We start from the raw sequence: 23,980 nt of genomic DNA, 5'->3' as shown, positions 1-23,980 counted from the left end.
TTTTCTCCAAACCCAATTTTGTAGTTGTTGGCCCATTCTCTGTTTTTTTAAAGGGAAATTTTGACTGTTATGCTGTGAAAATCTTTTCCTACTCAAAAAAAAAAAAAAAGCCTCATAATTGAAGATGAAAACTTGCTTTTGTTTTTGCTGTGAAATCTTTTCAAGACAAGATAAATATAGGTAACAGGTAGCTGTGATATTAAAACTGACAGAATAAATTTATAAAAATTTTGACTCTTTACCACTTTAGAATTGCTGTAAGAACATAGGTAAAGGAACAATACCTATGAAACTAATGAAATCTCTTCCAAGAAGTGAAACTAACTTCCAAGAAGTTTTACTAATGACCTTTCAAATCAGAAGAAAAAGTACAGTTTTTATAATAATGAGAATGGGATCTACATCCTGCCCTTTTATGTGGAACTGTTTATTACTGTTTCTGCATGGTTCAAAAGGATATAATGTCAGCAGCAATGACCATAATCCTTTCTAAATTTTTTTCCTTTGTGCATGTATTAGACACTGCTGATGCATGAAATATCTAATCTGTAGCTAACAATGACAGATGGTTTTCCCATTCATTTCTAATGAGTCATTTTTAAAGTGTCAGCACCATTCTTTGTTTGTTTGTTTAAAATTCCTATTTTATGAAGGTTTCACAAATTAAAAAAGTGAACATTCTTTTAGGGAACAGTTAAATGAAGGGCAAAAGAAAAAGCAGGAAGGAGTCTATTAGAATGATCTGCAACACAAACATTATCATATTAGGATACGAAACCTTTTCAAGGTTTTCATTTTTTTTCAAGGGAAAAAAATTGTTGTGCATTACCTATCTTATTTCTATTCAGTTCAGTTTTTAATTCTCACCATGCCACACACACCCCATACTCAATCACACCCTGCCCAAAAACACTTTGTGGTGGCAGCATTTTTATTATTGCCCAGAACTGTAGCTACAGAAGACAAGCCATTGAATTTCAGTTTTAATATCATTGCTACATAACATGACAAGGGAATGAATTATGTCAAAGATGGTCTTTGTGTCCAGCAATCCAGCGAGTTTTGTCTCTGAGGAGGTTATGGTAGATAGCGTCTAAAATCTTGCTAAGGTTAAGAGAAACAGCATCCAAAGTTTTCCCATTATCTGTTAAACCAGTCATATATTGAATGATATCACTTGGAATGCTTTCCCCTTTGTGAAATCATGTTCCCAATCACTTTCTTTTCCATCATGTGTGTGGAAACAGTTTCAAGGGTTGTTTGCATCATTATCTTCCCAGGGACTAGGATGAGGCTGACCAGTTCCAAGTCTCACAGATTTTCCTTCTTGCCTTTCTTGAAAGTAGCAGCGACATTTTTCATTTCTAGCCTTCTTTTTTTCTGCCTTTTCCCATTCCATTCTCTAGCATATTTATATTTTCCATCTTTCTCCAGTCCTCAGGAACCTCTTCTCTTCACCAAGACCTTTTAGAGACTACACAGTCATACGAGCCTGATCCCTCAGGATTCATGGTACCTCCTATCTGCCTGCAGCAGAGAGTCTCCCACTGTTTGCTGTCACTCATCCTTCCTTCTGGTGTTGCCTAATGACTCAGGTTTAGCTGATTCAGATCCTTCACTGGACAGATCTATAAGTTCCTTCTCTGCTACCGGGTCACTGAACCCAATCTTTAGTGGCAGAGTTGCAGATAGGTCAGGAGCCCTCATCCTGTTGTGAATGTTACAGTCTTCTAGCCTTTATCACAACTAGAGTCTCCATTTCCAAACCTCCTATGAACAAATTCTACCTAGTTCGCCTTCATTTAAGTTCTTGTATCTGTAGGATCTTGGAGAACATGGTGTTCTTATCTCATCTGCACAGTCTGCTCACTGCCTCCTGTACCTTGTCTACTTGGCAGCATGGATCCTCCTCCAGCATACAAGTGCTTCCTTCAGGAAAGGACACTGTATCCTCTGGCCTCAGCAAGAGACCCTGGACACCTCTGCAGCCCCAGGCCTGCAGAACTGCATTCTCCCTGAGGAGCTCAGCCTGGTTTAAGGTCTCTAATGTGTTGTGGACAGTCAGGGATAGTACCTGTAGCACCTCACTAAGTAAGCAGTGTTCTCAGTGGAATTTCTGGTCCCCTTCTGCTCTGTTGGCTGTGCTCTGAGCTTGGCAGTTACACACACGCTTTCTAGCATTTGCTGAAAGGATGTTTGATTGTCCTTAATGAGGAGTCAGCTGGAAACAGAAAGCTCTAACTCTCTATCAATGACGAAAAGTTAGCAACAAAGCTTGTGCAAAACTGCTACAGCTGGTTAGCAGTCAGAGCCCTCTGTAGCTAACCCTTCCTGAGAGCACCAGGCACCCTGGAGCTCCTCAAAGAGTTCCCAGAAGTCCTCTGATAACTCCAGAAGGAGTTCCCAGAAAACTGAGCATATCTCAAGCCAGAGCACAGAAAATGCTCTGCAAACTGCTGAATATGTTAACTGTGCTCACATATTTGTACATTATTTGCATTGAAAATGTTTAACTGCACTCGAGTAATGTTGAATTTGGATAACTTATTTTACATTTCATACACTCACAAAGCTATGCATCAGGTACCTCATTATTTTAGAAACTGATTTGCACTCCTATTTAACCTGTGAGTTCATTTCACATCTCTTTGGATGTTTGTAAACAAAATTAATTACAAAAATTTATTTAAAATTAAAATTAATTACAAAAATTTATTTAAAATACCACACCTAATGATTAGGGAACAATGCTACCGTTTGTGAAGAAAAAACTGACGAACTGTTTTTTTTTTTTTTTTTTTTTGGGGGGAGGGGTGTGGAGGGGGGTTGGTGGAGTATTTTTCAGGTACTTACTGTGTGTTGTTTTAAATTTTAATGTTTCATTGGGAATTTGAATAAAAATGACCTTATCCTTTGAGAAGACTATTGAATTATGGCCAAAAGATGCCCTAAGGGGTGCAAAATGTCAGTGATTCTTTAGTAGATGCTGCTGAGATGGCACAGCAATATTTTCTTGTTTGCTTAAGGCAATGGAAACTCTAAAGCTCATTTCGCACACTGCAGTATAACAAGCACAGTACACATTTCCAGTTGTTGTTACCAGAGATGAATTATAAAACACTTGCTATCTTTGGAGGAAACACTTGTTTGTACTTTCACAAATTTCTTTCGGTGATTAATTAGTAAATCTCCTGACTGTCTATATAAATCTTTTAAAGATGGTTTTGAGTAAGACGTGTGTACCTAACTTGGCACTAGGATGAAGAGAAACCCTACAATTCCAAAAGAAAGATAAATCAGAAGTGCAACAGACAAATGTTTTGAGAAAAGTCTCTACAGCAGGAGAGAAAGAGTTGGCCAAAGAACCCTGAAGAAATGCCAGATAAGAAGCCAGTTGCTGCTTGCAAGAAAATGTTTCAGCATTTGGCATCTGGGGCCATTAAATACCAAGGTGATCCCCATCTGTGGGAAAAGCTGTTTATTGCTTCTGGGGGAGAAAAAGGAAGGAAGAGTATAACAGTAGTTAAAAGGAATGCCAGTAAAAACAGAAGGCAAACTGAACACAGCATTCAAATTACAGTCATATCACAATTTACCTTTGAATTCCATGTCAGTTTAAAACTCATTCATTTAGAAAAAAGCATATCTTTAAAATATACTATGTAAATAGGCATTCTTTTACTTATAGATCTTTCAGATGTTCACACATCTTTAACATAGGAATCATCTGCTTCTACAACTTGGCACAGAACAATTCTTGCATATTTCTGAGAAAATGCAGAAGCTGGTTTTGACTTCCCTTTTCCAAATAAATCATCTCTGGGAAGTGGGAAAATAAGTGTTTTTCTGTACTACTATAATTAAAGTTCATGTTATGCACAACACAATACATCCAATGACATAAGACTAGTTTTTTTTAAGAACTTAGCACAGGTAGAGGATAGTTACACTGATGAAAAATTATTTTTTTTATTCTGAAAAGAAGACGTGGTTTCAGATGCTATGAAGCAAAGAGGGAAGCAACAGGACAAGACGTATTTGGGAATGTACTGCGAAAGTAGCAAGAGGGAATCAGGATAAGTCTAACTCTGGCTGACAGTGCAGTTTTCCAAATTGTCAGCTGACATAAATTATTATCTAAATTAAGACAAAGAAAGATGATCATGTCATGGTTACTAATTCAAGAAACATTGCTAAGGAAGACTAGTGCAGTTTGAGATGAGTTCTGAAATTACTCAAAATACTCTTCTCTACCAACACAATTCACTATGTCAGGTGGAGTTTAAAGGGAGGTAGGAAAACCACGGCCTCTTACAGGACAGTATAAACAACAAAAGAGTTTAAATGAAGAGTATTTAAATACAGACAACATATTTGAACATTATTAGTAATTTCTCAGAAGTGCTTAAGGAACTTGAGCTTCAAATTTCAAGGTGACATTGGTGTTTACCAACTTTCATCTTTGCAGAACTTAGTGGGAAGATACTTCAGCACCAAGGCCACTTCTGAAAAGAAAAAACTAGCTCCTAGAGTTATAGGCATACAAATAACATTATAAAACTATCTATAATTTTTTTACTACCTGTGTGTGATCCAGTCATAATGTGAAACAAAACCGAGGTCTGTATCACATGTAGTCAAAAGAAAAGGACCACGGCACTCGAAAAAAGGAAGCCTAGAAGCAAGCTAAAGGAACTCTACCTAATATTTGTTCCAGACATATGCACCCTAAAATGGCATACTGGAGAATATGAGTAAATATTTTGTAACACTGTACCACCATTCACAACATTTGGTGATAAAGCAGTTAGGTTTGTGATACTTATACTTTGAACGGGCAATGGAGACCTTGATATAGGTGCAAAATAGGGTGTAGAAAACATGTGCCAGAACTAAAATCTAAAGGATAAGAGGGAGCAGGCAGGAAAAATGTTCGTCTCCAAAGCAAAACAAATGAAAAAACAACCCAAGCAGGAAGGGGTCTTGATTGCAAAAGTAAGATGTCATGGCCAGATAAGATAGAATTTTTCTTTTTGAGAAGCGAAGGAAGCATAAAACACTAGTGATAAATGAAGAGAAGAAAGACAGGGAAAAACGAAGACAGGCCATTGTGCCTGCTTCTCTCACTGAAGAACTGGACCTCAGTTTACACAGAGATTATAAAGTGGTGTCTTAGTAGATGGATTCAACTGCTGACAAAGGATAGCCTCTCCGGTACTCAACTGAAACAAACATTAAAACTGTTATAAAAAATATAATATGCATAGGTGGCATCAGAAAATATAGTGAGGTAGGTCTAATTTCCTGTTTAGTACGGAGAAGTCCATTGCTATGTTATAACAAGAAAAGCAGCAACAAGACACTTACCATTTTTGTTCTTTATAAACCCCTCAACAACAGACACTTACAAAATGGTAAATAGTATGAATCTGTGGGATTCAATATGAATATACAGAAAAGAATCGAGTACTTTGGAAAGACGTTTAATTCTCCAAGTTTTAATGTCATAATGATTACAGCCAAGTTCCAAACTATTCTACATCATTAGAAACTCTGGTTCATCCATAAAGTTTTTTGCCTATTATTTTGCAAGAAGAGAGGAAGAGATTTTCACTTAAAGTTTCCTCAAAGTTGGTAACAGCAGAGGAGTCACAGGGGCTTTAATTAGGGTTTGATGCTATTAGGGCTAAACCTCAGAAGTATCAGGAGAGCTGATACAATAGAGAAGAAATAGGGAATTCATGTGGAAGTAGATGCATCTGTCTATGTTCAGAGACATAATTTGAGAGATCATGCTATTGTGAGAATTAGGATGAGATTTATAGGGTACTGGAAATATGTGCATTACACTATTCTAAATTAATATCTTTGCTGTGCCATGTGCCAAACTGAAAAGTAAGAAGGAAGCAAAAGGTATTTCTTATTTTACCAGCTAAACATAACTCAGATGAAATGGAAGCTATGTAACAAACTCTTCACATTTAACAATTCAAGCTTAACTATTGATTCAGTATCTTTCTTACCTGATTTTTTAAAATAAAAATATGCACTTGAGAAGGCTTAATTTTTTCTTCCTGCTAGAATGTGATTTATTTTCCTATGACGGAATCCATAAAGAAAAACACTCTTTTCTGGCATAATTGTTTATTCTTCAGTTTTGGTAGCTAGTTTTCATATCAAGATTCAACAAAGAATAGCCCCAGATAAAAAATTGAACTTAAAAGTGAAATTTTAAATTAGTAATTATGGTTTGCATTATTATTTTCTTATTACAGATTTGAATTCGGTATGGAAATATTTCATTTTGTATTATATTCACACTTTTTCCTATATAAAAATATATTTGTTGCACAATAAATTACTTAGTTTTTAAAGAACTGATGTTTTAGCTGGATTTGCAAACACTTAAGAGAAAGTAAACTAAACAGGATTATCAAAGCATAAATGAAATCTTTGTTATCTATCCTTTACATTAAGCTGGAAGGAATATCAAATACAGGTAGTAGCACGACCAACTTCAAAGAAATTCAGAAAATCCTAAACATTGCTACCAGCAGCTAAACTTACAGCAGACAAATAAACAGTGCCAGAATATGGCCACAGGCAAGGAAACTGCATTGTCTATCACTGTTGCATTCTCAGAGCAGTTGCTGGCCTGAATTTGGTCCAGACCAACTAGTGCTTGTCAAAAAAAATGCCTAGGTACAGCTCAGGAATGCCAATGATCTTTTCTATCAGGCAGTTATAATCCAGTTATCCTATTTTAAAGACTATGCTTAATTTTAAAGATAAGGCTGGATATCCTCAGGATCAAGTTGTATTTGCTGACACTGCTTAGTTACCATAAGACAAACACTTTGTCTTGTTGATGTAGCTTTCAACAGAAAAGTGTTACTAAAGGAATAGAAACCAACATATTCTTTAAATAAGAGAAATTATAAAAAAAAGCAGAATATATTTTAGCTTCTGTGAGTATAAACTAGGACAGCTATAATGCTGGGGCCTGAAGGACTGGCCCTGAGCCAAAGCTGGATATAAGATGAACCCTCCTACCTAATATTTATTTAGTTTAGTACTGCATTTAGCCATATATCTGCTTATAATGAAAATGCTATATAATTCTTAGTAATGCTTTAAGAATACACATTTATGCTGGTCAGCACAGCATATTATCAATAATTAGTAAGGTTTGTACGTGTTATAAATATTCCTTTCTTTTCAGCCAAAGTTGTGGGAGCAGTAGGTCCTACATGGTGGCAGCTGGTTCATATTTGAGATATTAAAGTAGCCATAATTCTGTATTTAGAGACTAGTAAAAGCCACAGTGCATCTGATAATAGTCAGTCCAAACTGACTCCCTCATTTTGCCTTGGGCCCTAGCCAGGCCTAAGGAGAAAACCAGGGGAGAATAAAGCCAGATTTTTTTTCCGCAACAATCAAGTGATGTAAGCTAATTTGTTTAACGCTATATAAGCTGGACCCTCTGACATCAAAGATGGAGATTTCCCCAATGGGTAGGCATACTGCGTAGGATTTTCCAGTTGTCACAAAGAGGTTCTCCAGACCTCTGCTGTGATTGGGGCCTTCTCAGCTGAAGTGCAGTCTGGGTGATGATAATTACTTAGGGTAACTGGTATCTCTCTCTTCATGACCATAAGACTTTCTTTATATTAATTATTAGCTGCGTTGCTAAGTGTATCCTCTCACATTTTATTCTCAATAAAAAATGGAGGGTCTTTGGATTTGTGCATATGTAGCTGACCCAGCTTTGAATGGCAATTAGTAAAGATTAGGGCAGGTAAAGATTCGTGCTGCAAAATATTCATACACCTAGAATTGTCCATGAGGATGATGAAATTGCCTATTCAATCCATTACAATATGTAAGAATTCAAGTTGCCATAATGAAAGATCTAAGCCTGCATAAGCAACATGCAGTTATAATATTATTTTTGTTAGCAGACTACACAAAATTACAAGCATCAGAAAAATAAGGACTACAAAAATAAAAATAGTTAACAAATTTTTTTATATCCCAACAGACTTTAAAAAGTGAAAAAAAGAAAAAAAAAGCAACTGAAAAGACTTTAACATATTTTCTTAACATTGTTACACTTCTTTTTCTGATATCCGACTGAAAATATTTTTCAAAAATAGGATATTGAATAGCCAGTTCTAGGACATTTCAAAGTATTTCACTTAAGTTCTAGACATAAATTAATGCAGAAAATGTTATATATATTGTTTAAATTAGTTAAATTTATCTTTGGAGATTTGGGGAATCATTTGTCTGTTGTCAACTGGGGTAAGTTTTCTTTCTGATTATTGTCTATATTACCAGGAATATAAACACTTCACAATAACTAGACTATGCATCATGCATGGTTATTACACTGTGCTCTTTATGCTGCCATAACAGTGTCTATTAAGAATTTAAATTCTAATATTGACATCATAACATAGGTAAAACCTGTCTACAAAGAGCAAAACCTTATTACTGGATTGTTTGTGAAATTCTTATCCCCATAACACTGAAACAAAATAATGTTTAAACCATAAAAACTTTCATGAAATAAAGATTGGGCTTTAAGGTAAAATTAATACAATTACTGTGAATCCTCATGCTTTGCCTGAGTGGCTATAAATTTTAGTTAAATTACTAATTTGTTGTCATTTTAAACCACAAGGTGGCAGCAATGATATAATCTCTTCATCCAAGACTGTATAACTGTCCACTCCCACTACTTTTACTCTTAAAGCATCTCTTGTGTTTACAGGGAAAACATGACAGAAAAGAGATACTATATTTTCTTTGACAAAGTATAGTTTCAAACTATGTTGTTTGCTAAATTTTTTGAATTCACAGGGTTCTTTTGGTTTTGTGCTTTAGTTGGTTGGTTGGGTTTGGGGTTTTTTTTTTGTTTTTTTTTTTTTTTTTTTTTTTTTTTTTTTTTTTTTTTTTTTTTTTTTTTTTTTTTTTTTTTTTTTTTTTTTTTTTTTTTTTTTTTTTTTTTTTTTTTTTTTTTTTTTTTTTTTTTTTTTTTTTTTTTTTTTTTTTTTTACTTTTTCTTTATTTTCTGTCTACAATCAATTATATGTGCTGGCTTCAAATGAATATCAGTTGAAGCAGTATATCCATGAAATAAGTTTTTTGCTCATTTGTATAATAACTTTTCATTCCCAAACTAAAATAAACCAGATGCATAAACTTGTCATTCCTGGAACATGACCATTCATGTCACAGAGAAAATGCAATGCTTACCGATAGCTGTTGAAAAGATCCATACAAGTACCATTGTTTTTACAAGGCTCTGAATTACATTCATTTGATTCTTTTTCACAAAATTTTCCTTCCCATCCAGGCAAGCAATCACATTGGTATCTCTGGAATATATTAGGTAAAATAAACAATATGTTGTATAATTAATACAATTACAACAATTGTTATTACTGATGCTTGGATTACATTAACAGACAGCAAAAAAAGTTTAGTTTTTTTAAAAGTTGAGTGCAAAATAAACTGCCACATCATAATGATCAAACATGTAACATACCAGCATTATGGCATCTATAGGTGTTTAGAGTCTGCAAATAACTTTGCTGCATCTTAGCAGTTTTGGTACTGAAACTCGGAAACAGACAGACAATGGTATTTCATACATATATGGGCACTTCATATAAAACAGTAAAGATAAATTATGTCATTTCCTAATACTGTTTAAAAATAAAAAGTTAAGAGTCAGAACACTGAAGAAAATCCAGATTGGGCAGAGATTGTCCCAGACCTTTCTGTAATGATACTCTTACTCCCTTCTGCCAAATTAAAAGCTTAGAACATTTTATTGGAGCAAAGATAACAAAAAAAGAAAGGAAGTTAACTGTTTAAAGTCAAACTCAGTATGATTGTCCTGGGGTGTCACACAGTGTGGAACAGCTCCACTTATTCCAAGACTTCAAATAAAATTGTTTACATGTATATGCTAATGCAGCTGGCCAAATCAACTTTTGCACCAACGAATTTGTATATAGTGAATCTGTGATTCATATTTTTCCCAACTGTATTCTATTTATTTAATTCTCATATTGACAAACACCATTGCTATGCTTGCTTGGAATACACCTATGATTTCTGTGACATGGATTTTCTGAATCCACTGAGATAAAATTTATAAGCCAGGAAATAAAATTGAAGAGTATCTTTCTGAGTTAAGATAGGGCATGGAACTTGGGCAGACAGAACCAATTTGTGTGGGGACGCTCTACAGAGGGATCTGGACAGGCTGGATCTGCATGCCAAAGCCAATAGCAAGAGACTGAATAGGTCAAAGCGCTGGGTCCTTTCCTTCAATCACAGTAACCCCCTGAAAGTGCTACAGGCTGTCAGAAGAGTGACTGGAAAGCGGCCCAGTAGAAAAGAACCTGAGGGTGCTGGTCAACAGCTGGCTGAACATGAGCCAGCAGTGTGGCCAGGTGGCCAAGAAAGCCAAGGGCATTCTCACCTGTATGAAATAGTGTAATTAGCACGAGTAGGGAAGTGATTGTCTCTCTGTCCCTTGGCACTGGTGAGGCCACACTTTAAGTAGTGTCCAGTTCTGGGCCCCTCAGTTCAGGAAGGACATTGAGGTGCTGGAGCATGTCCAGAGAAGGGAAACAGAGCTGGTGAAGGGGCTGGAGAACAAGTCCTAGATGGAGTGGATGAGGGAGCTGGGGTTGTTTGTTCTGCAGAAAAGGAGGTTCAGGGATGACCTTATCACTCTTTGCAACTACCTGAAAGGAGGTTGTAGCCAGGTGGGAGTCAGCCTCTTCTGCCAGGCAACTAGTGACAGGACAAGAGGAAATGGTGTCAAATTGTGCCAGGGGAGGTTCAGGTTGGACATCAGGAAGAATATCTTCAGTGAAAGGGTGCTTAAGCACTGAAATGGGCTGCCCAGGGAAGTGACTGAGTCACCATTCCCATAAGTATTCAAAAAACATGTGCATGTGGCGCCTGCAGACATAGTTTAATGGTGGCACACGGTGGTGCTAACGTTAACAGTTAAACTTCACGATCCTAGAGTTTTTTTCCAATGTTAAAAATTTTATGATTCTATAGGAGACAGAAAAAATGTATTACAACATTTTTTTTAAAGGTAATACTGAGATATGAACTTGGAAAGAGAAAATAATTTTCTGGGAAGTGTGCCAAGGAAAGAAAAAAGAAAATACATTTGAGACAAATTAAATTACTAGTCCGCATGTTAGTGTTTCCTATTACACCACAGCCACACACAATTTACTCATTTCTCTGCATATTTATCGGTGCCAAATCGGTAAAAATGGGCACTACTAATCCAAACCCACAAGTAACTATCAGACACCTCCTAAAAAGTGTTTTATTACCAGGTTAGGTTTTTGCATATACCAAATAAAGACTTGCTTCCAAAAAGCTCTTCCACAAATGGATTACAAAATTCGAAGTGCAAGGAGGCCTGAAAACAGTTTTGTTTAGAAAGCAGCAGTATTTTTCTAGTCTCACTAAAAGTATTTGTCAATCAATTGCTGAAAGTCTAATTGTAGATATCTCATTGCATGAGGATTGTCACATCAAGCACAAAACATTACTCACATGTATATATATCATGCATATGTGCAGAATAAGCAAACTAAAAAAATCCTACACTCTGAGTTTTACAGTGACTGAGAGTGACATGTTGCAATAAACTATATACAAGTGTAAGCAGATAAAAAAACTTTTTGATAGATATAAGTCTTTACAGAGAAGGACCTAGGAGTCCTGCTGGACATCAAGTTGGACAGTTGGACAATATGCCCCTGTGGCCAAGAAGTCTAACAGCATCCCAGGATGCATAAGGAGGAAGCTGTTAGTATGCTAAGGGAGATGATCCTTCCCCTCTACTCAGCCCTGGAGAGGCCACTCCTGAAGTACTGTGTCAGTTCTGGGCTGCCTGGTACAAGACAGATATGGAGCTACTGGAAAGAGTCCAGCCAATAACATTATGAAGAGAACGACACATCTCTCAGTTGAGGAAAGGCTCAGAAAGGTGGGATTGTCAGTCAGGGCACAACATACACTGAACAACATAAAATGCCAGGAGGCTGTGTAGTAGAAAGTATTCAGTGAATCAAAAGAGATTGGAGGAAGAGAATTTGACACCTTTATTTACTGTAAGTATGTATTACCATCCATTGTAGATAGTTAAAATAAATGGTACCTTTGAGTTCCTACAAATTGTCTTTTGCTTGTACTCCAAAGAACACAATAAATGTGTAAATAACTCCATAGTTACTCCTTGTACAGTATATAGCACAGTCTATGTAAGAACAGTAGGTTTTGCCAGCTAAATACAAGGTCAAACTGTAATTTTTTAAATCTCCTTTATTCATACCCAGAACCACATACGCACATTAGCTTGTATTTATCCAGCTATCTGTGTGTATGGTAAGAAATTGACATTTAAGAGTATTTGCATATTTTCCTTCATCCAACACCTTAAATGAAGAATTAATCCTTTCCTCAAGACATAGTCAATGTTACTTAATTGGAAAATGGCAGCTGAACATCTGGCAAACCAAAACTACAATGAAAAAGGTTCATCGCACACAACAAGGATCTGAATTATGAGCAAGACAAATCTTCAGGCCTGTCCTTTGCTTGTGTAGGTAGAGCAGAATTTTTACAGTATAAATATATATGCCAGATTTTTCCACATCTACAGAAAAATGGAAGCAATTTAATTTTTAAAGATACCATGGATTTGGGACATTTTTGGGGGGTGTTACAGTTTTTAATTTACAAAAAGAAAAAAAAAAAACCCTTGCCTAGAAACAGAAACACTCAAAAGGAAACACAGACATTCCCCTTTATTCTGTGTGTTCCAAATTCTTTTGCCAGACCACATTTCTTGTGGTGCAACCCTTTCTTCATTAAGGCCAGACAGGTCGAGCACATCAAAAGGCTACTTAGCATTGGCACATAACGGGACATATACTCCCGCCTCTACAAAAAACTTTCTCACAAAACTCTTTTTCTTTTAGAAGCAGAGCTTTTACTCCTTCAGAAAAGCTTCATGGAACTTCATTTTGCTAGTGTCAACAGCAGTTTATTTAACCTTGTGAAATAAATGTGAACATAAAAATGTAAGCATCTGTGGAATCATATTTGCAATTGCTCTAAACCATATTGAGATCCTAACATTATTTATGCAGCCTTTTTTGTTAATTTAAAGGTCTTTTCTGAGTTGCTACTTTCAGGTTTACTTTTAACTTATTATTGATTTGATAATTTGCATAATTATACATCTTCATTAAGAAAATAAGATTCCCATTTGTCATTATGATCTTGTTTTCATTATGCAACTCTGTTTGGATTTATATCCTAAATAAAGAAGCTTATTTAAAAACAAAACAAAGCAAAATAAAACAACAAAATAAAAACAGGATACCTGTTCACCTTCACTAGATTTAACACGTTTACTAAAGAAGACCAAGCTAAAACAAGATCCATGCAGAGAGAAAGCCCTTTCCATCTTCTGGTAATTAATTATTTGCCTGTTCTTCACAGGATGTAGGAATAGTGAAAGTGAATGTATTAACAGTGATGCTCCACAAATGAAAGAAAATTGACTTTTGACGGATGAAGAAAATCTGCAATTAGCTCTTTAGCTCCTACTCTGAAAAACATACATAGCCTCTCCAGTATTAGTTATTGACTCAGTAATGGATAGCAGGATTGCCTAACTTGTGGCAAAGAAACACCTCTTGGGAGTAAGTGTCATGAAGTTTTCAATACGATTACTAATCTTACCTGGAGGAATAATTATAAATCTCATGATAGAATAAGTTGAAATAAAGGAGGAAACATACTTTTTCAGAAGTCCTGAACAATTACAATAAAAAGTCTAATATCTAATCTATGCTGCAACAACTTACTTGTTCTGACAAAACTACAATTTAAGAATCACCAAAATGAGTTACTAATACTTACCATTAGAAACATTAACTGCTGTATTCTTATCCATTCTTTTTATCTGTATATCCTTTTCTACACAGTTAGATCCTAAAAATTCTAACCAGTATATTTACTTGTCCTCCCAAAACCACTTATATTCTTTTGCATTGTAAGTTATTATAAATTATATATTCACTGATGTAAAGGATAAAAAAGGATTTATTTTATTTAAATTTTGAGCAAAGCTTACAGAAAGAACAACGAACGTTTTCAATTTGCTTGTGTCTCCAGCATTTTAAATAATGAATTAGTTAGATTAACTAGAAGGAGCATATTTGAAGCATATGGTATAGGCAAAGTTTGATGAGTTGTAATGAGTTTTGCCTTACACTGTAATATTTCTGTATCTGTATATATTAAATGCTATTAATAAATATATGCAAGAAAGTACAATTTTCATAATATTTAAATAGCACACCAGTACTAGAGAGAAGCTTACATTTTCATTCACTGCAAGCTCCAGCTTAAAATATGGCTGGTATCTAGACATGCTGTGTATTTATAACTCTAAATGAACTGTACTGTAATTTGTAACCACAAAGAAAATTGTCTTAAATGGGAATACTAGTTATTTGCACTGCATGTCTCTATACAAAACTATTTCATAAAATGGTAGCTTTGCTAATAAATCATAATTATTGCTGCTTTTGATATTGATCATTTTAAAGTGACACAATTGTAAAACTATGATATTTTGCTGAAAGTTTAATTCTCTTAAAATTGAATCACGACAATTCTAGCAACAGGCTTCTCTTGAAATTATTTTAGATGTTGCATTTAATGTGCAAATAAATTCTGGCCTGTGCCTCTACAATTTAATCAGCTATTTCCATCAATGCTTATATACGATGGCTGTCATAGTCCAATGTAAATCTTGTCAGAGCTAGTTTTCTCTGTGGAAGTTCATCCACAGCATGCTGAGGCATGCAAACATGGCTTTTACTCATACTGACACAAGTATTCCATTTGAGCATGGACAATATTAAACATCATGTAAGTATTATGTTTGCAGAAAAAGAAGAAATGCTTATAACAAATCCATACCTCTGAGATTTTATATTTCTTAGTAATTTTAAGATGTTATTTCATGAGATGTTACAGAAAATGTGAACATTAAAGAACTATAGCAGATATTTAAGAACAATCATTAGTATAACCAAATTTAACAGTCAAAATGTTTTAAAAATTGTTTATACAAATCAGGAAAGATTCTTCTTAGGAAAGCTGAAGAATTTCTGGGAAAAAAAATAAGATTTGATACAGGCTTAATCTAGTAACAATTTTATGAAAACAAACCAAAGTCAGTTTGAGACCTCTTGCGTAATTAATAATTGGTAACAGATTATTTTTTCTCTATTTCTCCACCTCTGGCATTTATTTTGTTTATACCCTCTTTTCTTTCTCTCCTAGAGAGCTTACTGGAAAATGTGCCAATCAAATCATCTTCAACATGACAGGTACTGAACAGCACAAGAAAACTAATGAGAAACAACAGCAGTTGTTTGTGGAAAATAAACCAAATAACTAGTCCAGCTGGTGACAGGCATTTGAGTATTAGCCTTTGATTGGTGTATCTAGTTTGATCAATTGTTCAATGACTAGTTAAAGGTCATGAACACATTCCTGTTTAGCCAAAGTACTGATGGGAACTTGATCCACCTAAAACCTTGGCCAGAGCTTTCAGTTTTCCCCTAGATCTTAGGTAACAGGAGAGCTATGGAAGTTAACTGTGATATTCCAAAGGAATAGTCTAGGTACTGACAAACAGAAATAATATCTGGCTTTTGAATTTCAAACCTGACATTGCTGCTGGTAACTTTTTAAATAAAGTAAGAAAAAAACAGAAGAACAACTACTGGTTTCCATAAAGCAAAGCTATCTCATGCCTTAACATAACAACTCATTCAAATTTAGATCTAAACATGCAACCACTATCACATCAGTACATTTCAAATACCATGAAGTGCCATTTTGCCAACCTCAGGCTCAAAAGTAGGGTAAAGTTAAAACAATAGACTATTGCAATAATACTTCAAACTAAATATCCTTAGAAGCACACAAAAATTTAAAATATTTGATGTCAAGTTTCCTCTTTTGAACTTTCATTCATACCCTAGTTTAAACTTATTGAACATTTCAGTATAATAAAATACATTATAGGAAAGTAATTTGGAAGAAAGATAACATGGATTCACATTCACCTGACCCTAAATTTTCAACTTGACTGTGCTCATTTTCAGAGCTACATCATCATTCTTTGCCTTTTAAACTAGAACAATATGCACAGAAGTTTAAAATGTAGTTGAAACTCCCCTATGTATTTAATTTAGATCATATACCTAAACAGTTACTAATGCCCACGTAGCACTGTGCATGCCTTTGTGAGGAAGTTTAGTTCAGTTGACTTTTTTTGTCAAGAGTTTTGTCATTCTGAGCCCAGTGTCACAGCTCCTGGAAGGACAGTGGGGGCCTGGGGTCTGACAGGTTGTATTTCCCAAAAGGGGAATTCCATTGTCTTCAGATTCTGTGTAACCAAAACCAGCACAGTTTTCTAGAATTTACCCCATGGAAAAAAAAAAAAAAAAAGAATAAAAAAAAAGACAGTGTTTCAGATGGTTGTACTTGATATATTTCCTCTGTACTGAAAATCAAACCTCCGTGCTCTTTTCACTGTTTCTTCACTCACAGCCTTGCATTACCAAAATTAAGGGTATGTGACCACTTGATAATGCATACCTGAAGTCGGTTCATACACTAAAAACTTGGAACAGTCTATTTCACAGGGTCACCTAGTGATAGCTGTACCCACAGATGAAAAATTCATAGCAGCTTCTGATTGCGAGAGAATTTCTGTAATACTTATGGCCTCAGAATGGCTTGTTATAGGAATCAATACTTTCTGGGAAAAGCACAAATTGTGTCCAACAGTCTAATTCACTTGTTGCATAACACAATTCAGAAATAAGTCACCAAAAGTCAAATAGAAACATTCTTTTGAAATCCGAATTATTTAATTGAAAAATTGATGAGAGTTTACTTTTGAGGCTTTTTCTGAAAGCAGTATGTCACTTAAATATTAATAAAGAGGTTGTAGGAAAATTAATTAGCCAAGGGTTGTCACCATTTTAAAGACACAGTTTATTACAAGGAAGAGGGAGAGAGAAAAGGGAACTGTAAAATTGGAGACAGACTAGACAAACTGAGTGATAATAGCATTATCAGCCCTCCCCATTTTTTAGAAAATTGTTCCAGTCTTAGGTTTTTCTTCTGTGCTTTTGAATGTGTTAGTTCTACTTTATCTTGAATATCAGAACATGTATTTTAACAGCAGTAGTTCCAGATTTTTTTCTCTTTTGCCTGAAAAATGCAGGTTAATTATAGATTTTTCAGCACACTAAAGTGCTATTAAGAAGGGATTTCCATTATGAAACATTTATAAAGATAAGAGAAAAGGGTAGAGTATTCTTACAATAAAATCCTAACTTAATAATTCACATTCAAATGTTAAGAACGGTCTTCCTTCTTTATCTATTTTCCCAACAGATAGTTAAAATGAATTTTAGTAGTACTTCGTATAAAGCAATGAAACCATCAATAAGGTAGGCTACACTGTGAGCTTAGGAAAGTAAAGGTTTAAGAAATTATGCCCTTGGATTTTATGGTTCTATCTATATTTGGTATGGTAGAGGTTAACAACTCTTTACCTGTTAGCTCATATTTCATATGAGAGAAAGAAAAGGCTTTTCTCTCTGATAGAAGGAAATTTAAAGACTTTCATTCTAATCTTGTAAGGTTGTAAAAATATTTAATCTTAGCTATAACTTTTTCTGTCTCATTTCCACTCCCCAGGAGAGCTTGATCTTATTAAGGGCAATCTTTTGCAATTTGCATGTTGCAGGCATTCCTGGAATTTGACTCTTATTACTCTAATGAAGTTCTATTTCTGGATATTGAAGGTGCTTGCCTACAGGACTTCAGGAGGTTCCACACCTGTTATGGTATTGCAAACACAGCACCCACTAGCCATATTTATTAAATCAATTCCAATTTATGAAGCTGGTGCCTAGTTAGGGCTTTTTTTCATTCTTTAGATTTCAGCAGAGTATTGTCAAGACCTAAAATCTCATCAACAAGCCACAAAAAAAGATTATTTGTGACTGAATTCTGTCTACAAATGTGATATATTATATTTCTTCTTTTCCTGTGTAATTGCAGTTGTGTCATCATTAAACCGCTAACTCTGTCTTTTTCTTTATTCTATATTCTTCCTCCTTCTCTCTGCACCACTAAAGGTGTATCCTTTTCTTCTACTCATGGAATCTTACCCAGGCCCTGGTAGGAACTGGATGAAGGTTTGAATTTGTGCAGCCATTGCAGCTAATAGCATGATTCGGAAGGATACTCCTAAATCAACAGGAAAAACAAAAGCAAAACCAAACCCCAAATCTGAATACCAAAACTGATAGAAATGTGAGGAGACAGTGGTGGACCCTAGAGGGATGCAGTAAATCAAGGACATTTAAATGGGGGGAAGCATTAGAAAAGGTGGATAGCAAACTTAGATAGGGAAATGAAGATTCAGAGCAATGAGAGCATGAAAGGCCATGATCTCTGACTAGGTAACACTTTATTAGCAAATCTGATTTTGATCATCTTCTGTTAATGGGTTAAATTAAGAATTGAGGGATTCTGTGGAGAATTCTGTGGAAGAAAAAGCCTGCAAGAGCATTGTGAAAACTCTGAGATCACCATCATTTATTTCCCATCAGCCATCTCAGGCACATAAGTTTATGACCACGGTTTGTCAAGACACATATGCAAGGTATCTATTCTTCCTTTTTCATCTACAGTGTCGTGTTTTCTTTGTCCTGAGGAACAGCATTGCTTATGTGAAATAACTTTAACGTTAATATCTGGATAATAGAAATATGTACACACATGCAACTCCATTTTGTTAAATAAAGAAAAAAATAGTTCTCTCAATGCAGTCTCAAATAGAGGTTATCCAAAGAATACATTGCCATTAAATATTACTCTCACAAATTATTTCTTTGTCAGAAACATTTTCTTCTTCATCATTTACAAATGTAGTAACCAATGTCAGGGTCCCCCTTTCTGCAAAAGTTTAGTATGAAGTGCTTGCTGAAACTCATTCCACTTGTTTGTACTACATGGTTTCAAAATAATGTTTTAAACCAGAGGAAGAATGGGCCAGAGAGGGTATTTTTGCATGTACATCGTAGCTTTTCCTAAAATATTTTATTAAGGATATTGATATACCATAGAGCAAAAACTTATGTGTCATCTAAAAAGGTTTTTTTTACTTCATATGTATCTCATTAAATTTTATGTTTGCGTATTTTACTTTGATTATATGCCCAGAAGAAAGTAAAGCTGTAAGTTGATGAAAGAGTATATAATTTAATTTTTGATATTAAATCAATATTGTTCAGGGTATAGTTGGTTGGTTGCCTTTTTTCTTTTTCTTAGCTTTAATTGAAAACTTAAGTATATTCTTTTCAGAAGGGTAGTATCAGTGGGAAACACAGAATCATAGAATGGTTTGGGTTGGAAGGGACCTTAGAGATCATCTCATTCCAACCACTCTGCCATGGGTAGGGAAACCTTTAGTGCTTAGAGCCCAATACAGCCAGGCCTTGAACATCTGCAGGGATGAGATGTCAACAACTTCTCTGGACAACCTGTACCAGGGTGTCACTACCCACCCAGTAAGAATTTCTCCCTAATATCTCATCTAAATCTGCCCTGCTTCAGTTTAAGGCCATTCCCCCTTTTCCTATCACTCCACGTCCTTGTGAAAAAGGCCCCTCCAGCCTTCTGGTAAGTCACTGGAAGGTTAGGCACTGGAAGGCTCTTCTCTAACATGACTGTGACATCATACTCCAGATGAAAGCTGGGGGAAGAATCGTAGAATCATAGAATCAGATGGGTTGGAAAGGACCTCTGAGATCATCAAGTCCAATCCTTGATCCACTACCACCATGGTTACTAGACCATGGCACTAAGTGCCACATCCACTCTTATCTTAAAAACCTCCAGGGATAGTAAATCCACCATCTCCCTGGGCAGCCCATTCCAATGCCTGATTACCCTCTCTCTAAAGAATTTTTTCCTAATATCTAACCTTCCCTGGCAGAGCTTACAACCATGCCCTCTTATCTTACTGATAGTTGCCTGGGAGAAGAGGTCAACCCTGATCTGGCTGCAACCTCCTTTCAGGGAACTTAGCGGGAAAAAGTTGGACCAGATTTTTGAATCAGATGTTTTAATAAGTCATTTATCTCCAATTAAATTATTTCTGAAAAATGTGTGAAAAGCTAAAAAATATCACTGCTTTAAAAGGCTGAACATTGAAAGTAATTTAAAAAAAAATTATTTCAAGGATTGCTCCTGCTCTTATTTTCATTCACATAATATGTGCATAATGTTTGAAAGATAATACTGCTGAAGAAAACAAAGCAGAGCTCTATAACATTCTGTACACCAAGAAATCATGAGATAAGGAAGTGCACCAGAGGATCTTTTTGTATTTTATTAAACATGCATACTCTGAACAAGAATAAAGAATATTTGTTTACTGATATATATAGAAAAACCAGCATAAGCATTATTCTGGATTAGTTGCCACCATTGTACTCAGTAATAGATGAGGTGGAGGTTTCAATTTTATAACGAAAACAGGATGGTGCTTATTCAGAAAATGAACCCTTAATTCATAAGGAATAATCTGTTCATCTAAAACATGAACAGAAGAAGCAAAATATGACCTTTAACTAAAATAAAAAAAGAAAAAGTTTTTTTAAAACAAGAAATTGTTCAGAATGGTCATTCTGTTAGTAAGAAATTACAGAATAATAAAAATTACTTGAGGGTCTGGAGCACAAACCTCATGAGCAGCAGCTGGGGTAGCTGGGGTGGTTTAGGCTGGAGAAAAGGAGGCTGACGGGAGACCTTCTCACACTCTACAACTACCTGAAAGGAGGCTGTAGCCAGGTGGGAGTCAGTCTTGTCTCCTAAGTAATGTGACAGAAAAAGACAAAATGGCCTCAGGTTACACCAGAGGAGGTTTCGATGTGATTTTAGAGGAAAAAAATTCTTCATGGAAAGGGTTATCATGGAACAGGCTGTACAGAGAAGTGGCTGAGTGGCTTTAATACATCCCTGGATGTATTAAAACTGTGTGGATGTGGCACTTAGGGACACAGTTTAGTGGTGGGTTTGGCAGGGCTGGGTTAACAGCTGGACTTGATGATTTTGGAGGTGTTTTCCAGCATAGCCGATCCTATGATTCTGACCATGGCCTGGGGACATTGGCAATACACAATTTCTCAGCTATAACCGTGTAAGTATTGCTGTGACTTTTATGTTTCTGGAGCATGATATTTCCATAGTGTCCTGGTTTGGGCTGTATAGTTATTTTCTTCTTAGTATCTGCTGAAGTGCTATGTTTTGGATTTAGGATGAGTATAATGTTGATGACACATGTTGATGTTTTAGAGCTTGCTGAGCAGGGCTGACAATAAATTAAGAACTTTTCAGCTTCTCGTGCTACCCTGCCAGTGAATAGGCTGCAGGGTACAAGAAGCTGTGAGGGCTCACAGGTGGGACAGCTGACCCCAGTTGCCCAAAGGATGTTAGTGATGGTCAGCACAAAAACTCGAGGGAAAAGTGATCAGGGGTCTAGTGCTTGGGAGCAATCTGGGCATCAGTTGGTTAGTGGCTTGCATCGTTTATCTTCCTTGGATTTAATTTCTCTCTTTCTCTCTCTAATAATTTTATTCCAGTTATTAAACTCTTCTTAGCCTCTTCTCTCCCCGACCCCAGCGGGGTGTTGGAGTCAGCAAGAAGCTGCGTAGTGCTTAGTTGCTGTCTGGAGTTAAACCTTGGCACAGAAATTAATTCTGCAGTGCATTTTTCTCTCACCTACAGGTTAGAAATAGAAAAAAAAATAACAAAGACACTCTGACTACCTTGCTAAATAGAGCCTGTGTTTGATGTGTGTTCTTATCTTACAGTTTAGCAACTGAAGAAAATTTTGGTATTGAAAATTATTGCACTGTAAGAAAGAGAAAAAGTCATACATCTGACAGTAAGAGCGAAATAATTGGGACAATTCAAAAACAGAAAAGAAGATTTAGACAACTATTGTAAGGAGGAGATATATTCAGTAAAGATAGAGTAGAAAAGCCTAAGACCTTGTAGAAGTCTGTGTTTTCTTTGATTAGCATACATGAGATTCAGTACACTTGAACTGGATCAAAACTAGTACTATATCAAGCAACTCTTGTAAATTAATTATGCACTTTTAAAATAAATTTCTGAATCTTTTTTTTTTCCTGGTATGAATTTATTCATATTTTCCCTTTATCTAAACCTAAATTTACTCTAAATTTTCTCATTGTATCATGCAGAACATCTGGGAATTGAGACTCCAAAACCTGCTTCCAAACTGGTAGTATTAATATACTTTTCAATTCCGTCTTCATAATGCTGAAAGCTCTGCTTACTCTTTTTTTGACAAAGGGATATTTTTTTGTTGCTAAAAGATCACACTAAAAAGCTTGTTTTTTTAATACAGTTCCTTTCTTTTCCCTCAGTATTCCAGAGAAAAAAACCAAGAATTTCCTAGCTCTCTTAACGAAATGCATGCAGATACTAGTAAAAATAGTGTAGATTTTTTAATCAACAAAGGTTTAGTGGAGAAAATCTGACAGTCTGGAAGGTAGGAACTGTAAATAAACTGGGAATACAGCCAAGACCAACAGAAGGTATATAAAGCTAGGAACTTGGAAGCTAAAGGTATATATAATGAAGGTTGAAGAGAAAGAAGAACTGAGTTTCTACACAGTAGCAGGTACTGTCTGAAGGTGTACTTATCCTGCTGTTCATAATTATGGTTATTAATGAAGTTGACATCTTTAAAGCATGTAGAAAACAGCATCTCAATTATTGTTCATTCTTCAAGCATGAAACAACTATTAAAACATGACTAAAAAGCATATGTCCACAGCCAGAGGAGACTGGGAATGTTGCCTAGGTAATAAAATGAAAATTCCAGATTCTTTGATGTGCCTTTTGTGTCTTTCCCCTGTGGGCACACATGCAGAATGTGCATTATTGTTCTCTATAGCACTGAGATTGTTCCTTGCAGACGCTTTCCCGTTTTGGACTTATTTAGAAATCGTTTAGTGACAGTCATTCCAGATGGACAGCTAACCAGCAAGTGGCAACAGAGTAAACCAAAAAGTGTGATGTGTTTTTCTATCCTGAACAAAATACAACATTTTTTCTCCTAACAAAAGGAAAACAAAACAAAACAAAATAAGAACAAAATAAAGACCAAAAAACCCTCTAATCAAAACCAGTTCAATATTTGAAACACAATCTTGCAAACTATATATATTTTTTAGAACTAAGCTAATTTAAAGATTAAATTTAATATTTCTGATCTTATTTTTAAAAATGTAGCATATATTTTTATTAAAGTTTTCAAACATTAAAATCAGAAATCATCACATGGATCTTATATGAGAAATTGCTAACTGTTTTGCTGATACTGAAATAGTTCTACAAAGTCTGTAAATTGTGGATACTCATTTCAAGGGGCATTTCAGATATAGCACAGCAAAAACATGTATGAGACGAGGGAATTATATAGTACCAGTAACTATCAGAGTTATTTCTTTTAGGAAAATCTCGCACGTTTGGCTGCAATTAAGGTGGAACAGGATATGCACCTATAAACTTCAAGAAGGCAGACCAACTAAAAATTTTTGCAGTCCTCCTCTAATGATCTTATTCTTTTTTTTTTTTTCTTCATTATTTCTATATATCAGTGATTACATTTGAGTGAAACTGGAATGACAAGGTTCTTGAACACTACTCAACAGTGTGTTTGATGCATCAAAGAACGTGTATCAGGAAACAAAATATCTTTGTCCTTAGTACTCAG

At 35.4% G+C, this 23,980-nt stretch overlaps 1 protein-coding gene across 1 annotated transcript in view; it reads right to left on the bottom strand.

Moving 5' to 3' along the window:
* The window catches only part of LOC114059280 (protein eyes shut homolog), a gene marked incomplete at its 3' end in the record, with an annotated part of 607,760 nt that overhangs the window by 321,707 nt on the left and 262,073 nt on the right, over window positions 1-23,980 (bottom strand). The window contains exon 21 of the mRNA XM_027887535.1: window positions 9,262-9,383. Coding sequence (XP_027743336.1) covers window positions 9,262-9,383 — 122 coding nt within the window. The remainder of the gene's footprint in view (window positions 1-9,261; window positions 9,384-23,980) is intronic.

Source organism: Empidonax traillii, unplaced genomic scaffold (genome assembly GCF_003031625.1).
Source record: "Empidonax traillii isolate 1590-97213 ecotype Southwest subspecies unplaced genomic scaffold, ASM303162v1 scaffold214:size757588, whole genome shotgun sequence".
In the NCBI taxonomy this organism is placed as follows: domain Eukaryota; kingdom Metazoa; phylum Chordata; class Aves; order Passeriformes; family Tyrannidae; genus Empidonax; species Empidonax traillii.
The sequence above is the reverse complement of the archived record's forward strand: the minus strand, read 5'-3'. Positions and strand labels throughout refer to the sequence as shown.